This window comes from Danio rerio, chromosome 23 (assembly GCF_052040795.2).
Source record: "Danio rerio strain M-AB ecotype USA chromosome 23, GRCz13ab, whole genome shotgun sequence".
Classification (NCBI taxonomy): domain Eukaryota; kingdom Metazoa; phylum Chordata; class Actinopteri; order Cypriniformes; family Danionidae; genus Danio; species Danio rerio.
The window spans coordinates 12,189,312-12,208,496 of NC_141043.1; the positions used below are offsets into that span (position 1 = coordinate 12,189,312).

Consider the following 19,185-nt stretch of genomic DNA (forward strand, 5'->3'; position numbering starts at 1 on the left):
TGGGAATATTTGCCCTATTTGATATAAAGCTTTTATGGCACAAACGTGGTATTTAATTTAAAGCTTACTTGTTTTCATTTGTTAAAAAGAATGGCTTGATGTGCACTATTTTGTTTTTCTTTTGATTGTTTTTATAAATGTGATTTTAAAGTAATCTGTTTTGTTATAAAGCTTTTCTGGTAAAAAAATAAAATAAAATAAAAATTATAATAATAAAACAATAAGCAACAATTAAACAGTGTTTAAGTTTCTAATGCCTGCAGCATCATATGTTATAAAACGCTTCACAAAGACATTTTGATTTATTAAACAACTCATCTCTAATGCTTTCTTTCACATTATGTGACAAAAGAACAAATTACTCGAACAAACTACTATAAGTGATTCATTCATTCCTCATGTGCACGTTGTGTAGTGCGAGAAAAGATCAGTTCATTTTTCGAGTCCTCTATCGGGTCTGAATCGTTCGTTCACCACGGGCCAATCATATGCGTTTAGAGCCGGAAAGAGAATTGATCCGTTCATCTCTTGAATCCTCTATCGGGTCTGAGTCCTTCGTTCACCACGGGCCAATATGCGTTCAGATCCGGAAAGAGAATTGATCCGTTCATCTCTCGAGTCCTTGGGTTTGAGTCATTCTGTCACGTGATAAACGAACGACTCAAGAACCAGAAGACTCAAAAGGTGAACTAATCATCATGGCTCCTATCAGCTCAGACTGTGTACATTAGTTAAGATTATATGTGATTGTTAGTGTAATGTGAACGAACCACTGACATTTGAAGACATGAAGAGGTGAGCTGAGCAAAGAGACAAAAATACCTTCATAGACAAAAGAGCAGGTAAACATTAAATTATTATTTTCTCCTTCCTATAGTATTCTATTTATGACTTATTTGTAGTGAGATCAACCTTTTGTTCTTGTTGTAGATGTGTTTGGAAGCAATTCGTAACATTTTAATAATATTTTGGCAAATTGAACCAAATGAACGAAATTACTCGAAAAAAAGATTTGTTCATCTCGATGAACGAGACTCAAAGATCCGAGTCAGTGAAATGATCCGAACCTCCCATCACTACTGGAAATAAGAACTGAATTTAGAAAAAGTTTTGAAACAAATCTAGGAACTTAACAAACAAAATTAATTATGTAGGCTAATGGATGTCTTCAGTGGAGTGCGTACAACACTGTGTCCTTATCCACTAAAGTAAAGGAGTAAAGTAAAGAGTAAAAGTAAAGTAAAGAGAAAGAGGGCGAATGGAGGAGGCTCGCTCTGAATCCTCGCTGCAGATTGTTTGTTTAACTGTTTCCTTACTAGTGAAACAATTCAGTTCAGTTTTTCCTCTTACAAAGTCTGTCATGTAAATAGCAAATGTGTCATGGCGTGACGCAACTGACTCCTAAAGGGAATGGGAGATGAGACTCTGATTGATTTAATGTATATTATGCTCAAAACACACACATAACTCATTAGAGACCCATAATTTTCCAACCTTTAAAATAGCAAAAGTGGACTCGGACATGCCCTTAATGCTTTTCCACAATGCGCCTTAGACTTTACGCCTAGATTATTAAAATAGAGCCTATATTATTTAATATGTGTATGCATATACATTAGATTACTGAGTACAAAAGACAAAAATGGAAGTAATTTAACAAAATAACCGATTGTAAGGTTCTATCTGCGTTCTGAATAATTTTGAGATATTGAGCTTTAAAGTTTTTGCATTTTCTACGAAACAGTATGTGTGTAACATTTGTTTTTTAATAAAAGTCTTAAAATGTAAACAGCTTATATAAATTATTATATAAATCATCCCATAATGTAAATAAGTTGTCATTTAATAAGAATATGTCAATCACTTTTTTGTCAAAGGTTTTGACAAAAATGTCAAATAGAACCTTATAATTCTAAGGTGACGTTATGATCACGATCCAAAAATGAGTACACCTAAAATTTGTTAGTCTTTTTGTTTTTTGTCAAATAAATCATTTGAATTAAAATATAGTGTTCTATTATTAAATTAAGTGGGCAAAATCTTATTTGAATGAATATACATTTTTATGAAAAAAAAAAAGTATAATCTTTAAAAAAAAAAAAAATTTTATCTAAAAATTGATAAAAATGTTGAATTTCAACAGGAGGTATACTAATTTATGCTGTGTACTGTATGTCTACATATAAAATATAATTATGCAATAAACAATTGTGTTTTACTTTACTGCTACCATTTTGTAGCACACTGCTAGTATGTTTCTAGCTTGATTTACCACACTGCCAGTACATTTTAAAACATTGGGTGCGTCTCAATCAGCTCAATGGCTCCAGAGTTCATGAATTAGTATGTCATGTGCACAAATTGGGGCGCTGCTAAAAACAGTATAGTCCTTAGTTCACTATTACGACACTGATGGTGACATTAAAATGTTGTATTTGTACAAAGCAAAAACTGGAATTAATGAACATTACAGCTAACATAACAGCTGATTTGATATTTTAGTACAGAAGCATCTGCTTTACCTCAACGCCGCTCTCGTAGGCCGAGCCGTCCAGCAGCAGGACTTTCACAGGCACCGTCTTTGGTCTTTTGGATTTCTGTGGTGATCTGGACATCCTACTGGGTGTTTTCTCAGACGAATCATCCGTGTCTCGGTGCTCATCTGACATCTTTGAATCGTGATCCTGAGTGTGTGATGAAAAAAAAAAAAACAGATTTTTTGAAAAGTTTCATGTATATACTACAAACTGAAATCTGAAGTCTGAAATCTTGTTTTCAAAGAAAATACAGTGAAGGATAAGTCATGAGTGACTTTTTAGTCAAAGGCAGTATTAAATTTAAGCATGATGTTTTATGAATTTTAAATCTTCGGCTTACCGTAAAACCTCCGTCTGCTGGGTTCTTGGTGGCTGAATTTCTCTCTGACATAGCAATCACTTGCAGTCCTAAAGTGATGATAAAAAAAAGACTAAGCTTTCAGTCAACCATGCTGTTTTAAGAATATACTTTTTCATTATTCAGCCAGGTATAATACAAATATTGCAATGAAAATAATGTATATTTAAATGTCAGTCAGTCAGGGTATAAAATGAATACCTTGACATGCAAACTGAAATTTAGCGGAAACATTTTATTACACCAAAGAATCTTTATGCGCATGCATTAATATAAATTATAAAAATTATATATAATATAAAAAATACATCTAAATGCAATTGTAATGATTATATATAAAAAATTTTGTTATAATATGACTATATTAAACATTTATATATTACGGTTATATTTAACTGTCAAGTATTTTAAAGTTGTTATTGTGTCACATTATTATTATTATTATAGTTGTTGTTGTTGTTAATAATAATAAATCAAATGATACAAGTTTAATAAATCAACAAAGCATGTCAAAGTACATACAGATACTGATATACCTACAATTTTAAACAATAATAAATTAAATAATAACAATAACCATGAAAAATAAAATAAAAAAACACTATTATTATTATTATTCATACATTTTCTTTTCGACTTAGTCTCTTTTCTAATCCGGGGTCGCCACAGCGGAATGAACCGCCAACTTATCCAGCACATGTTTTTACACAACGGATGCCCTTCCAGCTGCAACCCATCACTGGAAAACACCCGCACATTCCCATTCACACACATACACTATGGACAATTTTAGCTTACCTAATTCACCTGTAACACATGTCTTTGGACTGTGGGGGAAACCAGAGTATCCTGAGAAAACCCACGCAAAGAGGTGAGAACATGCAAACTTCAAACAGAAATGCCAACGGATCCAGCTGAGGCTCGAACCAGGGACCTTCTTGCTGTGAGGCGACAACACTACCTACTGCGCCACCATGTCGCCATATTATTATTATTATTATTATTGTGGTTGTTGTTATTTAATTTATTATTATTTATTATTAATAATAATAAATCAAATAACTAAAATTTAATAAACCAATAAAGCATGTCATAAAGTAAATACAAACACTCATTCATTTATTCATTTTCTTGTCTGCTTAGTCCCTTTATTAATCCGGGGTCGCCACAGTGGAATGAACCAACAACTTATCCAACAAGTTTTTACGCAGCGGATGCCCTTCCAGCCGCAACCCATCTCTGGGAAAAAATACAAATACTATTATACATAAATTTTTTTATATTATTATTATTTAATATTATTATTTAATATTATTATTATTAATATAATAATATTATTATTAATAACATTCATTCATTTTGTTTTCAGATAGTCACTTTATAATGATAACAATAATTAAAATTAATAAATTAAATAATAATAACGGGGCAGCACAGTGGTACAGAGGGTAGCGCTCTCGGCTCACAGCAAGAAGGTTGCTGGTTCAAGCCTCAGCTGGGTCAGTTGGCATTTCTTTGTGGAGTTTGCATGCTCTTCTCGTGTTTGTGTGGGTTTCCTCTGGGTGCTCCGATTCTTTAGGTAAATTGGGTAGGCTAAATTGTCCTTAGTGTATGTGTGTGAATGGAAGTGTATGGGTGTTTCCCAGTGATGGGTTACAGCTGAAAGGGTATCTGCTGCGTAAAACATGTGCTGGATAAGCTGGCAGTTCATTCTGCTGTGATGACCGTAGATTAATAAAGGGACTAAGCCGAAAAGAAAATAAATGAATGAATAATCATAATTATTTAATGTTTATGTTGTTACAATGAAAATCCCTAAATAAATGAATATCACTATTAATATAAAAATAATCAAAAACTTTATTATTATTCTTATTATTACTATCCATTTATCAAATTTAGCAAATCAATAAAAAATCCTAAATAAAATTGCATATCACCATAATCCTCTGAAACAGTAAAATATTGAATAATCATTATATATTCATTTATTTATTTTTAACTTGACATCCCAGCGGTACAAATACAAAACTAATATTTTTGGCTGTTGTTGTTTTTGTTGTAGTTTTTTATTTGCCTTTAAAAGACAGACCAAATTCTCTTTTGAAAAGCTTTTGTTGACAAACAATTTATAAACAGATTTAAATTCTCACTACAGATGTGAACAGTTTGGCACATGTTGCACTTTCAAAAGCACTCAAACACTTGTAGAGATGAAGCTCGTGACAATCATTTACTGTAAGCAAGCTGCTAGCATGTAAAAGAACACACAGTGCTTCGTGTTACATTACATCTTTCAATAATTAAAACACCTTGATAAACAGAACAATAAACAGAACCATGTGAGTTTACAAAAGCTTTAATGAGTCATTTTCATATCTGAATTTCCAGGTGAACCACACTTTAAAGGCTCTATTTTGACGGTCTATGCGCAGAGCGCAAAACGCAGGGCACAAACGATTTCATGGCATGTCAGAACGCATTTTTGCTAATTTAAGGATGGGAAAATTCACTTTGCGCCATGGCGCATGGTCTAAAAGGGTTGTTTATTTTCCTAATGAGTTATAGGTGTGTTTTGAGAATAAACCAATTAGAGCCTCATCTCCCATTCCCTTTAAGAGCCAGCTGCGTCGCGCTATATGCACATTTTGACGTAAAGTAAGTTCACTTTCGCTTTTGCTCTCGTGGATAGGGAAACCTTTACGCACAGACATCAATTAGCCTATAAATAATTAATTTTGTTTGTTAAGCGCAAAGATTTGTTTAAAAACTATTTCTAAATTCAGTTCTAATTTCTAGCAAATGAATAAATGAACAATAATATATATATATATATATATATATATATATATATATATATATATATATATATATATATATATATATATATCCTTAAGATATTATATATTTTTCATATGTAAAGATATTTGCGTATTGCTCTGCATCTTGTTTGTAGTGTGTAAGCCAGGCGCACTTTGCGCCAGACAATAGACCGACTTTGTTCTGGTCTAAAGATCAGACTATTTACAGTTTCTCAAAATAGCAACGCACCAAAACACGCCTGCTTTTTTAGACCAGAACGCCTATGGGCACACATTTGAATGCAAATGCATTTGCTATTTAAACAGCATGGCACAACACCTCAAAATGACCCTTGCGCCGAGCTAAAAGTAGCAGTAGAGTATTGCGCCGCGCCTTGCGCCACATTGTGCCAGGTGTAAGATAGGGCCCTAATACACTGAAGCAGATCAAGAACAAACTAACACACCCTCTAGTTTTCAAAAAAGTGGATGTTGCACACGATAAAGATTATCAGAGGAAATGCATTATGAAGTACGAAATAGCCGTCTCTTCTGCTGATTATACTCAGTAAGCTATAATTTTAATAATCAACAAGTATAAAGTACAATAAATTTATACAATATCATAAATAAAGGGAAGCATGCGGTTACATAAATTAATACATGGCTGATTTATACTTGGGCTGCACAATGGCTCAGTGGGTAGCAAGTTCGCCTAAAAGCAAGAAAGTTATTGGTTCGAGCCTTGGCTGGGTCAGTTGGCATTTCTGTGTGAAGTTTGCATGTTCTCCCCGTGTGCGGTTCTTCCAGGTGCTCTGGTTTCCCCTACAAGTCCAAAAAGCATGTGGTATAGGTGAATTGGATAGGCTAAATTGTCCGTATGTATGTATGTGTGTGAATGAGTGTATGGATGTGTATGGATGTTTCCCAGTGATGGGTTGCAGCTGGAAGGACATCCGCTGCATAAAAACATATGCTGGATAAGTTGGCAGTTTATTCCGCTGCGGCAACCCCAGATAAATAAAGGGACAAAGCCTAAAAGAAAATGAACGAACATTTTATACGCAGTCACATAGCCCTCACCATGGCTGACACTGACACTAACGCGCACCTCTAAAAAATTAACTGTAATGAGTGTGGGTGCTGCTGAGAGCCATGAGCCAGATGGAGCGAGTGTTTAAAAGTGTCGAGTCCCATAAAGGCGGTCCAGATGATTAAAGTTGTTGCACGTCCGCCGGATCCCAACTCAAGTTTTAGCTACTTGTACATTAAGACAGTGTTCAGAAAAAACAAAACACCCGCAAAGAAATTAGAAACAAAGCAACATAAAAACCTTGCTGCCAGCTAGCATTTCTGAAATGTTACTGAAGAGCAACACAAACAGTGCGCAGAAGTATAAATGCATGGCTACATGCAATGTAGGCGCCGTGGGTCACGCTGATCACTCAACACAGAAGTATAAATCAGCCTTAAACTTATCTTTGCGCTCAGCCAAAACACGTTACCTAAGAACAAGTTGGCTATTAGATTCAAAAGACAGACTCGTTAGATATAGGTCTACACAAGACAAACTATCGATCATGTCTAACAACTACACAGCAGATTCGGGATGGACTGGCCGACGTTCGGCTGCTCTCAGCCAGGCAAATGTGCTCAGAGCTCTCGCTGACTGCCTGAAGCTCAGACGTGAGAATAGGCTGAAGCAACTTTCGGCGCATGCCAGAGTGTGTGTATGGTCACATGATGTGCATATTCAGTGGAGTAGTGTGAACAGAGAGCTTTTTAGATACGCTACATCAGTGGTGCCCAAACTCGGTCCTGGAGGGGCGGTGTCCTGCAGAGTTTAGCTCCAATTTGCCTCAACACACCTGCCTGGAAGTTTCTGGTATACCTAGATAGAGCTTGATTAGCTCGTTCAGTTGTGTTTAATTGTGGTTGTAGCTAAAATATGCAGGACACTGGCCCTCCAGGACCGAGGCTGGTCACCCCTGCACTAGATGAAACGCTATTGTGGACTTGGATCGTTTTCGTTCTAAAACGCATTAGTGGTAACGGGGCTTGAAAATGTGATGATTGACTTAGATTGAGTACATTTCCATCATTTGCCAATCAGCGGGTGTTCACACACAAGCACATGCACAGTCAGTCAGACACACCAACCACAGAACAATGGCAAATCAAACAAGTTCAAAGCTAGTTTTGGCAAACTGAAAATATAAGAACGTTCGAGGTTACTAAAGTAACCCTTCGTTCCCCGAGGAGGGGAACGGAAGCACTATAAGTGGATTTGATTGTAAAATCCACGTATTGGGAGGTTCGGTTCAGAAGCTACTCGTCTGAAAGAGTATTGAACGGGCCAATTAAGAATGAATTGGCAGCGCAAGCCTGCGCAGGTGAGCGGCATAAGCAATCAACTGAGTATATAAGCTCACCTGGCGCCAGCAGACGCTATCCTTTTTAAGCTGAAGAGACTTTCAACAGCTAAGGGACAGTCATTATGGCGACGGAGTATAGTGCTTCCGTTCCCCTCCTCGGGGAACGAAGGGTTACTTTAGTAACCTCGAACGTTCCCCTTCGGGGGGAACTTCAGCACTATAAGTGGATTTGATTGTAAAATCCACGCATTGGGAGCCCATTGAAAGCGCCATAATGACTGCACCTTACCAACACCCCCGATGAGGAGATAGTCAAGCAAGCGTGACGCACCCACATCATGGGGGGCGCGGTCCTCCAACGTGTCCCTGGCCCTAATTTATCCTACTTCAACAGAAGTTTTACGGATTTATATATATTTTTTGGGAAGTCGTGAGCATCTAGATAATTCTAGGAAAATACGACAGTACGTTGGGAAGCGTGCAATCCCGATAGGGAGGACGCTGCGGAGGCCATCCGTTACCCAAGGGGGGATAGATGGCAGAATTTACATATGGACTAGCCCTAAAAAGGGGGAGTACGCATAGCAAAAGAGTGGTTAGCGGGGAGGGAAGACACGGGTCCGCCCAGGGGGGGGACTTAACCGTGGCGGAATAAGCATATGGGATCGCCTAGTGGGGATCACGCATAGCAGGCACCTTTACCCAAAACGAGGGCTGACCAGCGGGCAGACCTACAACGTAGTGGGCCAGCAAGTGACTCCTCCGCTGAGTCAGTGCTGGGGGCCACGGAGGAATCTGCAGGGCTCACCTGACGGGGAACTTTACTGACAGATAAAAGGGCGCACGTATCTCCGTGTTAGGGAAAATGGCGCAGCAAGCGTGTTTCAACACCCTACCGAATTGTTTCCTCAATCACCAAGGGTTACCTAATACCCTTGAGGAAACCGGCTCCACTCGCAGATTGTAAAACCTTGCAAATGTGTTGGGTGTCACCCAGCCCGCAGCTCTACAGATGTCTGGGCGCTCTCGGGGGACGCGGCTCATATCGGCTCTGATAGTGAAAGAAAGGCATCCACAATCTAGTGGGAACTTATTTCGGTACGGCACTTCCCTGCTGCCGACCGCTATAACAGACGAAGAGCTGCTCAGATGATCTAAACTCTGAGTGCGGTCCGGATAATACGCAAAACGCGAACTGGACAATAAGAAGGGCTGGGTCTGCCTCCTCCGAGGGCAGCGCTTGCAGGCTCACTACCTCGTATTAAAACGGAGTGGTAGGAACCTTGGGCACATATCGCGGGCGGGGTCTCAGGACGTGAGAGAAGCCAGCCCAATTACAGGCACGAGTCACTGACCGAAAAATGCCTCCGGGTCCCCGACCCTCTAATCGATATCAACGCGACCAGCAGAGCTGTCTTCAGGGACAGAAAGATACTGAGTCGAGGATCGAAGGGATCTGACGCGGCTTGTGTAGCGAAGGCGAGATCCTAAGAGGGCATGAGAGGGGGCGGGGTGGATTAATTCGCTTAACGCCCCTGAGGAACCGGATGATGAGGTTATGCGTTCCCACGGTGCTGCCAGCCACCGCGTTATGAGAGCGGAGATGGCAGCCACGTAACCTTGAGTGTGGAGGGCGACAGCCTGCTCTCCAACTTCTCTCGGCGTAAAGAAAGCACAACGCTGATCTGGCAAATTACGGGGGTCTTCTCAGCGAGAGACACACCATTCAGTGAATAGACTCCACGTCAGGGCATAGGCGCGCTCGGGGAGGGGGCTCTAGCCCGAGTGACGGTATTAGCCACCGCAATCGGAGGTTACCTAAGTCTTCCTCGCGTCTAAAATCTCTTCAAAGATCGGCGAGGGTGCCAGGTGGTGCCCTGTCCCTGAGAGAGTAGGTGCTCTCTCGAAGAGACTGCCAGGGGAGGGCTATCGCGAGGGAGAGCTCTGACATCCAGGTCCGGTTGAGCCAGAGGGGCGCAACCAGCAACCTGTTCCTCGTCCTCCCTGACCTTGCACAGTAACTGCACGAGCAGGCTCACTGGGGGAAACGCGTATTTGCGCGTGCCCCGAGGCCAGCTGTAAGCCAGTGCATCCGTGCCGAGAGCACTCGGTCAGGGAAAGAACAACTGGCAATGAGCGATCTCGGGGGAAGCAACAGATCGATCTGGGCTTCCCCGAATCGCGCCCATATCAGCTGAACAGACTCGGGGTGGAGTCTCCATTCTCCAGGACGCAAGGCTGCCGTGAGAGCGCATCGGCTGCACGGTTGAGCTTGCCTGAATATGAATGGCGTGCAGCGATTTCAGCCGCGGGTGACTCCAGAGGAGCAGACGGCGGGCGAGCCGAGACATGCGGCGAGAGCGCATACCCCCTATACGGTTGATATACGCCACCGCCGCCGTACTGTCCGTCCTGACCAGCACGTGTTGCCGCTCCAGCACCGGAAAAAAACGGTGGAGAGCGAGGAACACTGTCAACAGCTCCAGGCGATATGCCAATGCAACTGGGTACCTTTCCACAGGTCCGCAGCCGCATGCCCGCAACGCACAGCCCCCCAGCCCGTGTTGGAAGTGTCTGCTGAAACGACAACAAGACTGGACGCCTGTTCTAGAGACACCCAGGCCTGTAGGAACGAGGGGTCGCTCCAAGGGCTGAGGGCGCGGCGACACAGCGCAGTAACAGAGACTCGGTGTGCGCGCGCGTGCCATGCGCGTCTGGGGACTCGATCGTGAAGCCAGTGCTGAAGTGGTCTCATATAGAATAATCCGAGCGGCATGAAGCGGCTGCGGATGCCATATGCCCCAGGAGCCTCTGAAATAGTTTCAGTGGGACCACTATTTTACTGTCGAGCTCTCTCAGACAGTACAGCATCAGCTGAGCGCGCTCTCCGGAGAGGCGCGCTGCCATGGTGACCGAGTCCAGCTCCAGCCCGAGAGAAGAGATCCTCTGCACGGGGGCGAGTTTGCTCTTTTCTCGGTTGACCTGAAAAACCCACAGGTGGAAGTGCCAGAGCACTTTGTCTCTGTGCATAATCAACTGCTCCGAGAGAGGGCAAAAATCAGCCAGTCGTAAAGAAATTGAGTATGCAGATGCCCGCGAGCCGAAGGGGCGCTGAGGCACCCTCCGCGGGCTTGGTGAGGACCCGCGGAGACAGAGAGAGCCCGAAGGGGAGGGCTTTGTATTGCCAAGCTCGACCTTCAAACGCAAACTGTAGAAACTGTCGGTGGCGAGGAAGAGTGGAGACATGGAAATACGCGTCCATCAGGTCTAATGCTGCAGACCAATCCAGAGGACGAACGCACCGGAGGATGCGCTTCTGCGTGAGCATTCTGAACGGCAGCTTGTGCAGGCAGCGGTTCAAAACGCGCAGATCTAGGATTGGCCGTGACCCACCGCTCTTTTTGGGCACGATGAAGCGTGGGCTGTAAAACCCGCTCTCCATCTCGGCTGGAGGGAGCGGCTCGATTGCATCCTTCGCCAGGAGGACAGCAATCTCCTTTCGCAAGACAGGGGCGGACAGGGGGCTGACCCTGGTGAATACACACCCGTGACTTGGGGGGCCGTTTCGCGAACTGAATCGCATAGCCGAGTCTGATTGTGCGTATGAGCCACCGCGAAGAGCTGGCCCGCGCTAACCAGGCAGGCAGAGCTCTCGCTAATGGACTCATCGCTACAATCGCTGACGTACCAGCAGTGGGGCAGCGCGGAGTGGGTGTGCTGATCCGGGAAGCTCGCGGGTCCCACGGAAAAGCTGGAGGTGAGATATTTGCTCTCACTCCAAACCCGAGCTCCGGAGGGGAGGCTCGAGGGGTGGGAGAAAGGAGACCGTCCTCCCAGCGCTCGTGAGCCACTGGCGAAACGCACCGAATCTGCAAGCTAGAAAGCATAGCGTCCCAGACTGGCAGATTTCGGGCTGTCACATCTGGGGAAGTGAAAAGTGCCCTTTCATAATGTTTTCATGGCAGTAAAAAGTGCCGTTGGAAATGGGGCCCCGCCCTCCAGCGGGGAAAGAGCAAGTTCCCTCTTCTCCAGATGGCCTGTCCCATGGGCGCTTCGCGGTCCGTTGCCGGACTTAGCGGCGTTCTGGGCAGGGGGGCTGCCTACTTCCGAGGTGCCCGACGCGCTCGCTTTGCCGGAGGCGTGTGTGGGGGCGGAGCAGCTCTCGTAGGCGGGCGCCTTCGGCGAGGAGCAGGTATGAATGGCACGGCGGGCGGAGCGGGCTACGGACCGCCGATAAGACATCACCCACCAACTGCTCTCTCACCGCCTTGAATTCCTGGGTGAATTCACAGACAGTGTCGCCGAACCTGGCTGGGGATATGGGGAAGTCAAGAAAGCGGACTTTGTCGACTTTGCGCATATCAGCCAGGGGTGGCGCTCCTGGACCACTAATGTGGACATCGTCCTCCCCAACACACACGCAGCGGACTCAGTAGTCCGAAGAGCTAAGTCGGCGGCGGTGCGAAGCTCGTAAGCCTGGGTTGGACCCACCCTCGTGCAGCTCGGCCAGCGCCTGCGCTTGGTAGCGCTGGTAGGTGGCTATCGCATGCAAGGCGGAAGCAGCCTGGCCCGCAGCTATGTAAGCTCTAGCTCCGAGGGAGGTAGATAACTTACAGGCTTTGGATGGGAGACGAGGCGGACCCCGCCAAGAAGAGGCGCCGCGCGGATTTACCGCCATCGCGCACTCAACCTGAGGAATCGCCACATACCCCCTGGCTGTTTCACCGTCAAGAGTGGTTAGGGTGGAGGAACACGCAGCACGAGCAGAAAAAAGTGCTTTACAAGACCGCGTGAGCCTACTGTGCACCTCCGGGAAGAAGGGAACGCCCCTCTAGTCGGTCCGGCCGCGGAGCTGGGGGATAAACCATCTCCAACCCACGGCCGAAGCAGCCCGGGAAAGCACGGCTAACATGTCCGTTTCAGGATCCGTAGTGACAGCGCTCACCAGCCCGAAGGGGGCGAGCGGGTCTGGATCATCATCGGACAATGAAAGCCCACCCTCCGATGCCGCGGTGGACATCTGATCTCCGGTGTCATCGGGCGTAAGGGCTACCATCTGTTAGACGGATCGCTTCCCCCGCCCGAAGCTTGGATGGAGCGCTTAGAGGAGCGGGAGGTCCGCGGGCCCGTGGGCGACGGATTATCTCTCGCTGAAACCCTCAGATCTGCCCGAGTGCCCGCTGCAGAGCAGGGGACAACTGGGGTGGTTCGCCCTTTTGCAAAGGCTAACCGTGATCTTGCGCAACAGTCATGGCATCGCAATGACGACATGAACTGCCCGCGAGCAGCGCATTAACATGCTGGACCCCCAGACATGTAACGCAGTGCCCGCGCCCATCATCCGAGGACAGGAAACCACCGCATCCAGAAACGCACAGTCGGAGCGCCGTCCTGATAAGGACGTGCTGCACGACTGTGTTGCTCTTTCTGTGAAGTTTGCAACTTTATACGCACCGCTCTGGAGGACCGGACCCAAAGAACGCCAGGCAAGGGAGAAACCCAGCTCGACCGTCTGCCACTGCGTGTACACACTCTGGACCGGGAGAATGCTCTCGTTCGCTCAGAATCGCTGGTCACAGCAGGAGGAACCCTCATCGACTCGATCAGAAAGTCTCTGAAGCGAAAAGGATAGCGTCTGCTGGCGCCAGGTGAGCTTATATACTCAGTTGATTGCTTATGCCGCTCACCTGCGCAGGCTTGCGCTACCAATTCATTTTTAATTGGCCCGTTCAATACTCTTTCAGACGAGTAGCTTCTGAACCGAACCTCCCAATGCGTGGATTTTACAATCAAATCCACTTATAGTGCTGAAGTTCCCCCCGAAGGGGAACTGCTTTTCCCTTGAAGATCTAAACCATCTAGTGTTTTATTGTGCAACTATAGTAATGATAATATTTATAATATGTAGAATTTGATTGGGTGACATGGTGGCGCAGTGGGTAGCGCTGTTGCCACACAGCAAGAAAGTCACTGGTATGAGCCTCAGCTGGGTCAATTGGCATTTCTGTGAGGAATTAGCATGTTTTCCCCGCGTTTGCGTGGGTTTCCTCCAAGTGCTCTGGTTTCGCCCACTGTGCAAAGACATGCACTATAGGTGAATTGGGTAGGCTAAGTTGTGTATGTGTAGGATGAGAGTGTTTGGGTGTTTCCTAGTGATGGGTTACAGCTGGAGGGGCATCCGCTGCGTAAAACATATGCTGGATAAGTTAGTGGTTCATTCCGCAACTACTGATTAATAAAGGGACTAAGCCGAAAAGAAAATGAATAAATGAATAAATGAAAATGAATAAATTAATGAATGAATTTGATTGTTGCCTCTCACATTGTTCCAGAACAACATAAAAATTGTGTTGATTAGTGTTTTATATTTATTTTATAGTGATTTGTCAAATGAGTTTTTTTAAGCAACACAATAGTTACTTTCCCTGGAAATTAGTTACTTTTAGAATTATGTAAATCAGTTACAATTTGTGAGAAGTAACTAGTAACTATAACTAATTACTCTTTGAAAGGAACGTGCCCAACACTTTAAATGATGAGGAAACAGAATACACTACCTGACAAAATTCTTGTCTACCATCCCAGTTAAGACCAACAAATAATAACTTGACTTCTAGTTGATCATTTGGAGGTAGATATTTCAGATGAATCTTCTGTTGAACTGCATCCCTATCATCACAAATACTGCAGGAGACCTAATGGAACCCACATGGACGCAAGATTATCACAAAAATCAGTCAAGTTTGGTAAAGGAAGAATCATGGTTTAGGGTTACATTTAGTATGGGGGTGTGTGACAGACTGACAACATCTACAGCCTGAAGTATCAAGACATTCCTACTGCTCAACATTACAAACCACAGGAGAGAGCAAATTCTTCAGCAGGATAGTGCTCCTTTTCATACTTCAGCCTCCAAATCGAAGTTCCTGAAAGCTGAAATGTTAAGGTGCTCCAGGATTGGCCAGCCCAGACTCAGTATTGAGCATGTCTGGGGTAGGATGGAGGGGGCATTAAATCTGTCAATGGAGGAGGCATTCTGAATCCAAAGAATCTTGATGAACTGGGAGTCATACACAATATTAATTATTTTTCCACTGCACCATGACTTTATATTCTATAATGTACATTATTTATATTAAGTGACAAGACTTTTGTCTACGCAAAGTCTGACCTTACTGTCCTACGTAATTATTTAAAAATCAAGACATGATCATACTTTTATTTGGTAAAATAAGCATAATCTAGAGGCCTTTGCCTTTCATATAAGCCACTTCTCATACCAAATGATCAACTAGAACTCAAATTATTATTTGTTGTTCCTAAAATTTATTTAGGCAGCAAGACTTCCAAGTCAGATAGTGTACATACAGATACAGAATCAAGACAAGACATGTGCTCATTGACATATGATGCTAAAAATCAAATAAGCACTGTGTGTTCATAAATTAAACTAGCTAGCTATGAAGATTTCATATTAATAAATTAACGAGATGTGACACACTGTTGAAATAAACAGATTTTCTATTGAAATGAGACACTTTCATTTATTGCCAATATTGGAACAGAAACCTTAAAGCTTTCTGATGTTGACAGTGAATCTAAAAAAAAATGAAACATTTAAAAACCTGACTGAATGTGCCAGCCATTTTTAGCAAATAAACTTGTCTGTGTTTAATGGTGTTGAGGTGTCGCAGCTTGACAGTTTGATACCACTGTGAATATGCTAATCGCCTTCATTTCCATCTCATTCACTTGCGCCACGCTGTGCTACTAAAAGCCCCAAACATCTCCCCATAGAAAATCTCCAAATATCACTTGATATAAGCAGCAGTGGTTCAAACAAACAAACCTCCCCGTTCGGCCATGCTCGTTTTCATCATTCGCTTTTTAAGCACTATCCACAAATGTACCGGTGATTCGGTCTGAAGACAAACAGCCCAGTCCATTAAATGACTAATCTATACATTTAACTGTGCTCGCTGACTTATCTCTTCTACCAATTAACCGGTTTTTACTGAAGCCCTGCAGTTTGCCTTAATGGAGGCCTTAATGCTTTAATTATTTTAGCTGAACGTCCTTGAGGGGTTGAGCTTTCTTGGTGCTTTTATTCTTATAACAAAAGATAAGAACTGATGGAATGGGACACATCAAGGCTTTACTTGATTTAGAATGTCTTTTATAGCTGAAAAAAAAACTATGAATATATATTTGTGTATTTTCAGATGGACCATTTATTCCTGGATTAATAATTCATTTATAAATAATTTTACTTAATTTATTACTCCATTTAATGTCCATTACAACTATATGGAGGCATGCCGTTTTCACGTCTTAAATTTTGTCATTTCAAGGCACAGTTCACCCAAAAATGAACATTTATTTACTATTTTTTTCTCTTGAACACAAAAGCAGATACTTTGAAGATTGTTTGAAACCTGTAAGCACTGACATCCACAGCAGGAAATACAAATACAATGGAATTTACTGTTAACAATTTTTGTAAATTACAGAGTATTTAACTGTAATATGAACTGTGGGACACTAAACTGTATTTACTGTATTTTAAAGTAGTATTGTGAAAACGACTGTATATTTCACAGTAAAGATATACAATACTGTAAATACAAATACAACCAGATAATTGGTGCCATAAATGTAAATACTGTATTTCTGCTGTAATTAATTTACAATGAGTTACTGGCAACTTAACTATAATATGAACTGTATTTTACTGCAGGACAGTTATGTAGCATGTTACGGTATTTTGAAGTTGCACTGCAATTACTGTACATTTTACAGTAAATATGTACAATACTGTAAATAAATATAGAGAAAGATAAATGGTACTATACTATGTACAGTATTTATATGATTTATCTACAGTAAGATACTGGCGAATTGCTGCCAGTAAGTTTCTACAGAAAATTGTTACGGTCAATGGTTACAGTTTTACAACATGTTTCAAAAATATATTTTTTTGTGTTCAATAAAAACTGATAGCAAAAACAGGGCTGCATCTAAAATTGCATACGTCCGTACTATATAGTATGCTAAAAGAATTCATAGGATTCAAAAAACAGTTTGCGAGAAGTACACGTATGACCAACTGCTTCCTACAAGATTCTGAAGTGCGCATTGTAAGGACGGCACGCTATTCTATGATGTTCCAGGAGAGAATTCATGAATGGGAGTGAAGTGACGCAACTTATGCGGGTAGGTCATATGATCATGACAAAATGGTGAATGTAGTACATCTGGGTTCCATTCATACTGCTCACATTCATACTGTATAGCATGTACTTTTCTAACGGCCGAGTAGTACATTTAAATTCAAATGCAGTACCTACTGCATTTGACAAGGCCAACTAGGCCACAGCCATAACACCCTGCAGCCCAAGACCGGTTACTCACTAAAACTAAGCAGGGCTGAGCCTGGTCAGTACCTGGATGGGAGACCACGTGGGAAAACTAGGTTGCTCTTGGAAGTGGTGTTAAAGAGGCCAGAAGGGGGGAGCTTAACCTGTGGTTTGTGTGAGTCCTAATGCCCTGGTAAAAGTGAAGGGGACATTATACTGTCAGTGTTTAACTGAGGTCCAGATCATTAAAAATCCCATGGCACTTCTTATAAGTCCTGGCCAAAGTCCCATAATCGGCCCTTACGATCATGGCCTACCAATCATCCCCATCCACCGAATTGGCTTTATCACTGTCTCTTCATTCGACCAATAGCTGGTGTGTGATGAGCGCATTGGCCCCTTTGTCCTGTGGCTGCCGTCGCATCATCCAGGTGGATGCTGCACACTGGTGGTGGTGTGGAGAAACCCCTCTCATGATTGTAAAGCGCTTTGGGTGTATGCGCTATATAAATACACATTACATTACATTAAATTAGATTATTAAAGAGTCATAGGAGGTTTCGGCTGCAACCCATAACATAACTGAAATATCGTTTAAAAATAACATTTTCACTGCGGTAACTTTGCTTTCCAGCTTGTCATACAAAATGTAACTTGAACAAAAGTATAGGCTATTGTCACATGTCTGGTGTGTCTATGTTGGGTTGTGTCATGTGGTGTCCTATGTGTTTGTTCCATGTGATTCTGTTGATGTCATATGTTTTCCTTGGTTCTGTTTTCCCACCATTTGTTAATGTTCTTTAGTTCCATAGGTGTCTCTTCCCTGTTTATATTCAGTTAAAATGTGCCCTTTGTATTTATACTCCTGTGTTGAGTTCAGTCTTTGTCTGTCATGTCCTATCTGAGTTAAAAGTTTCTGCAGTAAGTGTGTTTTTGTAAATAAATAAATGTTTTGTTAATAAATAAATAAGTGTTTTAAAAGTGTTTTTGGGTCTTTACCCTCTGTGTCGCACCACACCTATAACAGCTATATTACAAAAGAAGGTTTTTAAGGTAAGTACATCATATAATATGACAACATTCAAAGTTTAATTCTAAAATCTCATTACAAGCTTTAATTGTAAATAAGATGAATTTAGTAGTCTTACATGAAAGGTCAGAATAACCATTATACTACTACAACCACTGTTTTACCATTCTAGTAAATATAAAATTCTGGTCATTCCAGTATTAAAATATCAAAAGATTAATTCCTTCTAACTATTGAAATGTTTTATTATTGTTTCCATTCATACTAACACACTAATAAACACTGACAACATTCTATATTAAAATTAACAGTCTTTCTCTTCGGGGACAAAGAATTATTGATGACTCATTCTGCACTGCACAGACCTTTCACCAGAATGTCCTCTATAACAAGAATGCCAAATCTTTTGAATCATTTGATGCCATAGTAAAGGTTCAAGTCAAGGTTCATGGTTTATTTACTTTAGTTTACTCTATTGTCCAAAAGTAGGAATTTATCTTTGGCTACACCACACAACCACATCAGCCTTCACATTACACATATCACAGAAACAGGCAAAACAAAAAAAAACATTTAATACCACCACATTAAAAACCCATACTTAAAACCCAGTATTTAAAATTCTAATGGCAGTCGGCAAAGAATTTGAAGGACATTTGATACACATTTTTCTTTCTGTGAGGCTGCCTAAAACGTCTTTTTGATGGCAAGAGCTGAAATTTTATGTT

The 19,185-nt window shown here is 42.3% G+C and overlaps 2 protein-coding genes across 51 annotated transcripts in view; one reads left to right on the forward strand and one right to left on the reverse strand.

The window, feature by feature from the left end:
* LOC147831238 (uncharacterized) overlaps nucleotides 1-19,185 on the forward strand; it is a 650,544-nt gene that overhangs the window by 581,594 nt on the left and 49,765 nt on the right. The gene's annotated exons all lie outside the window — the stretch shown is intronic.
* The window catches only part of si:dkey-178k16.1, a 151,129-nt gene that overhangs the window by 54,187 nt on the left and 77,757 nt on the right, over nucleotides 1-19,185 (reverse strand). For all 50 annotated transcript variants that reach the window (XR_015523222.1, XR_015523223.1, XR_015523229.1 and 47 more), the window contains exons 2-3: nucleotides 2,878-2,945; nucleotides 2,523-2,684 (exon numbers count right to left, since the gene is read on the reverse strand). Coding sequence is in view for 39 of the 50 variants with exons in the window: in XM_087306659.1 (XP_087162785.1) it covers nucleotides 2,523-2,684; nucleotides 2,878-2,928 (213 nt within the window). In the remaining 11 variants the exon portion in view is untranslated. The remainder of the gene's footprint in view (nucleotides 1-2,522; nucleotides 2,685-2,877; nucleotides 2,946-19,185) is intronic.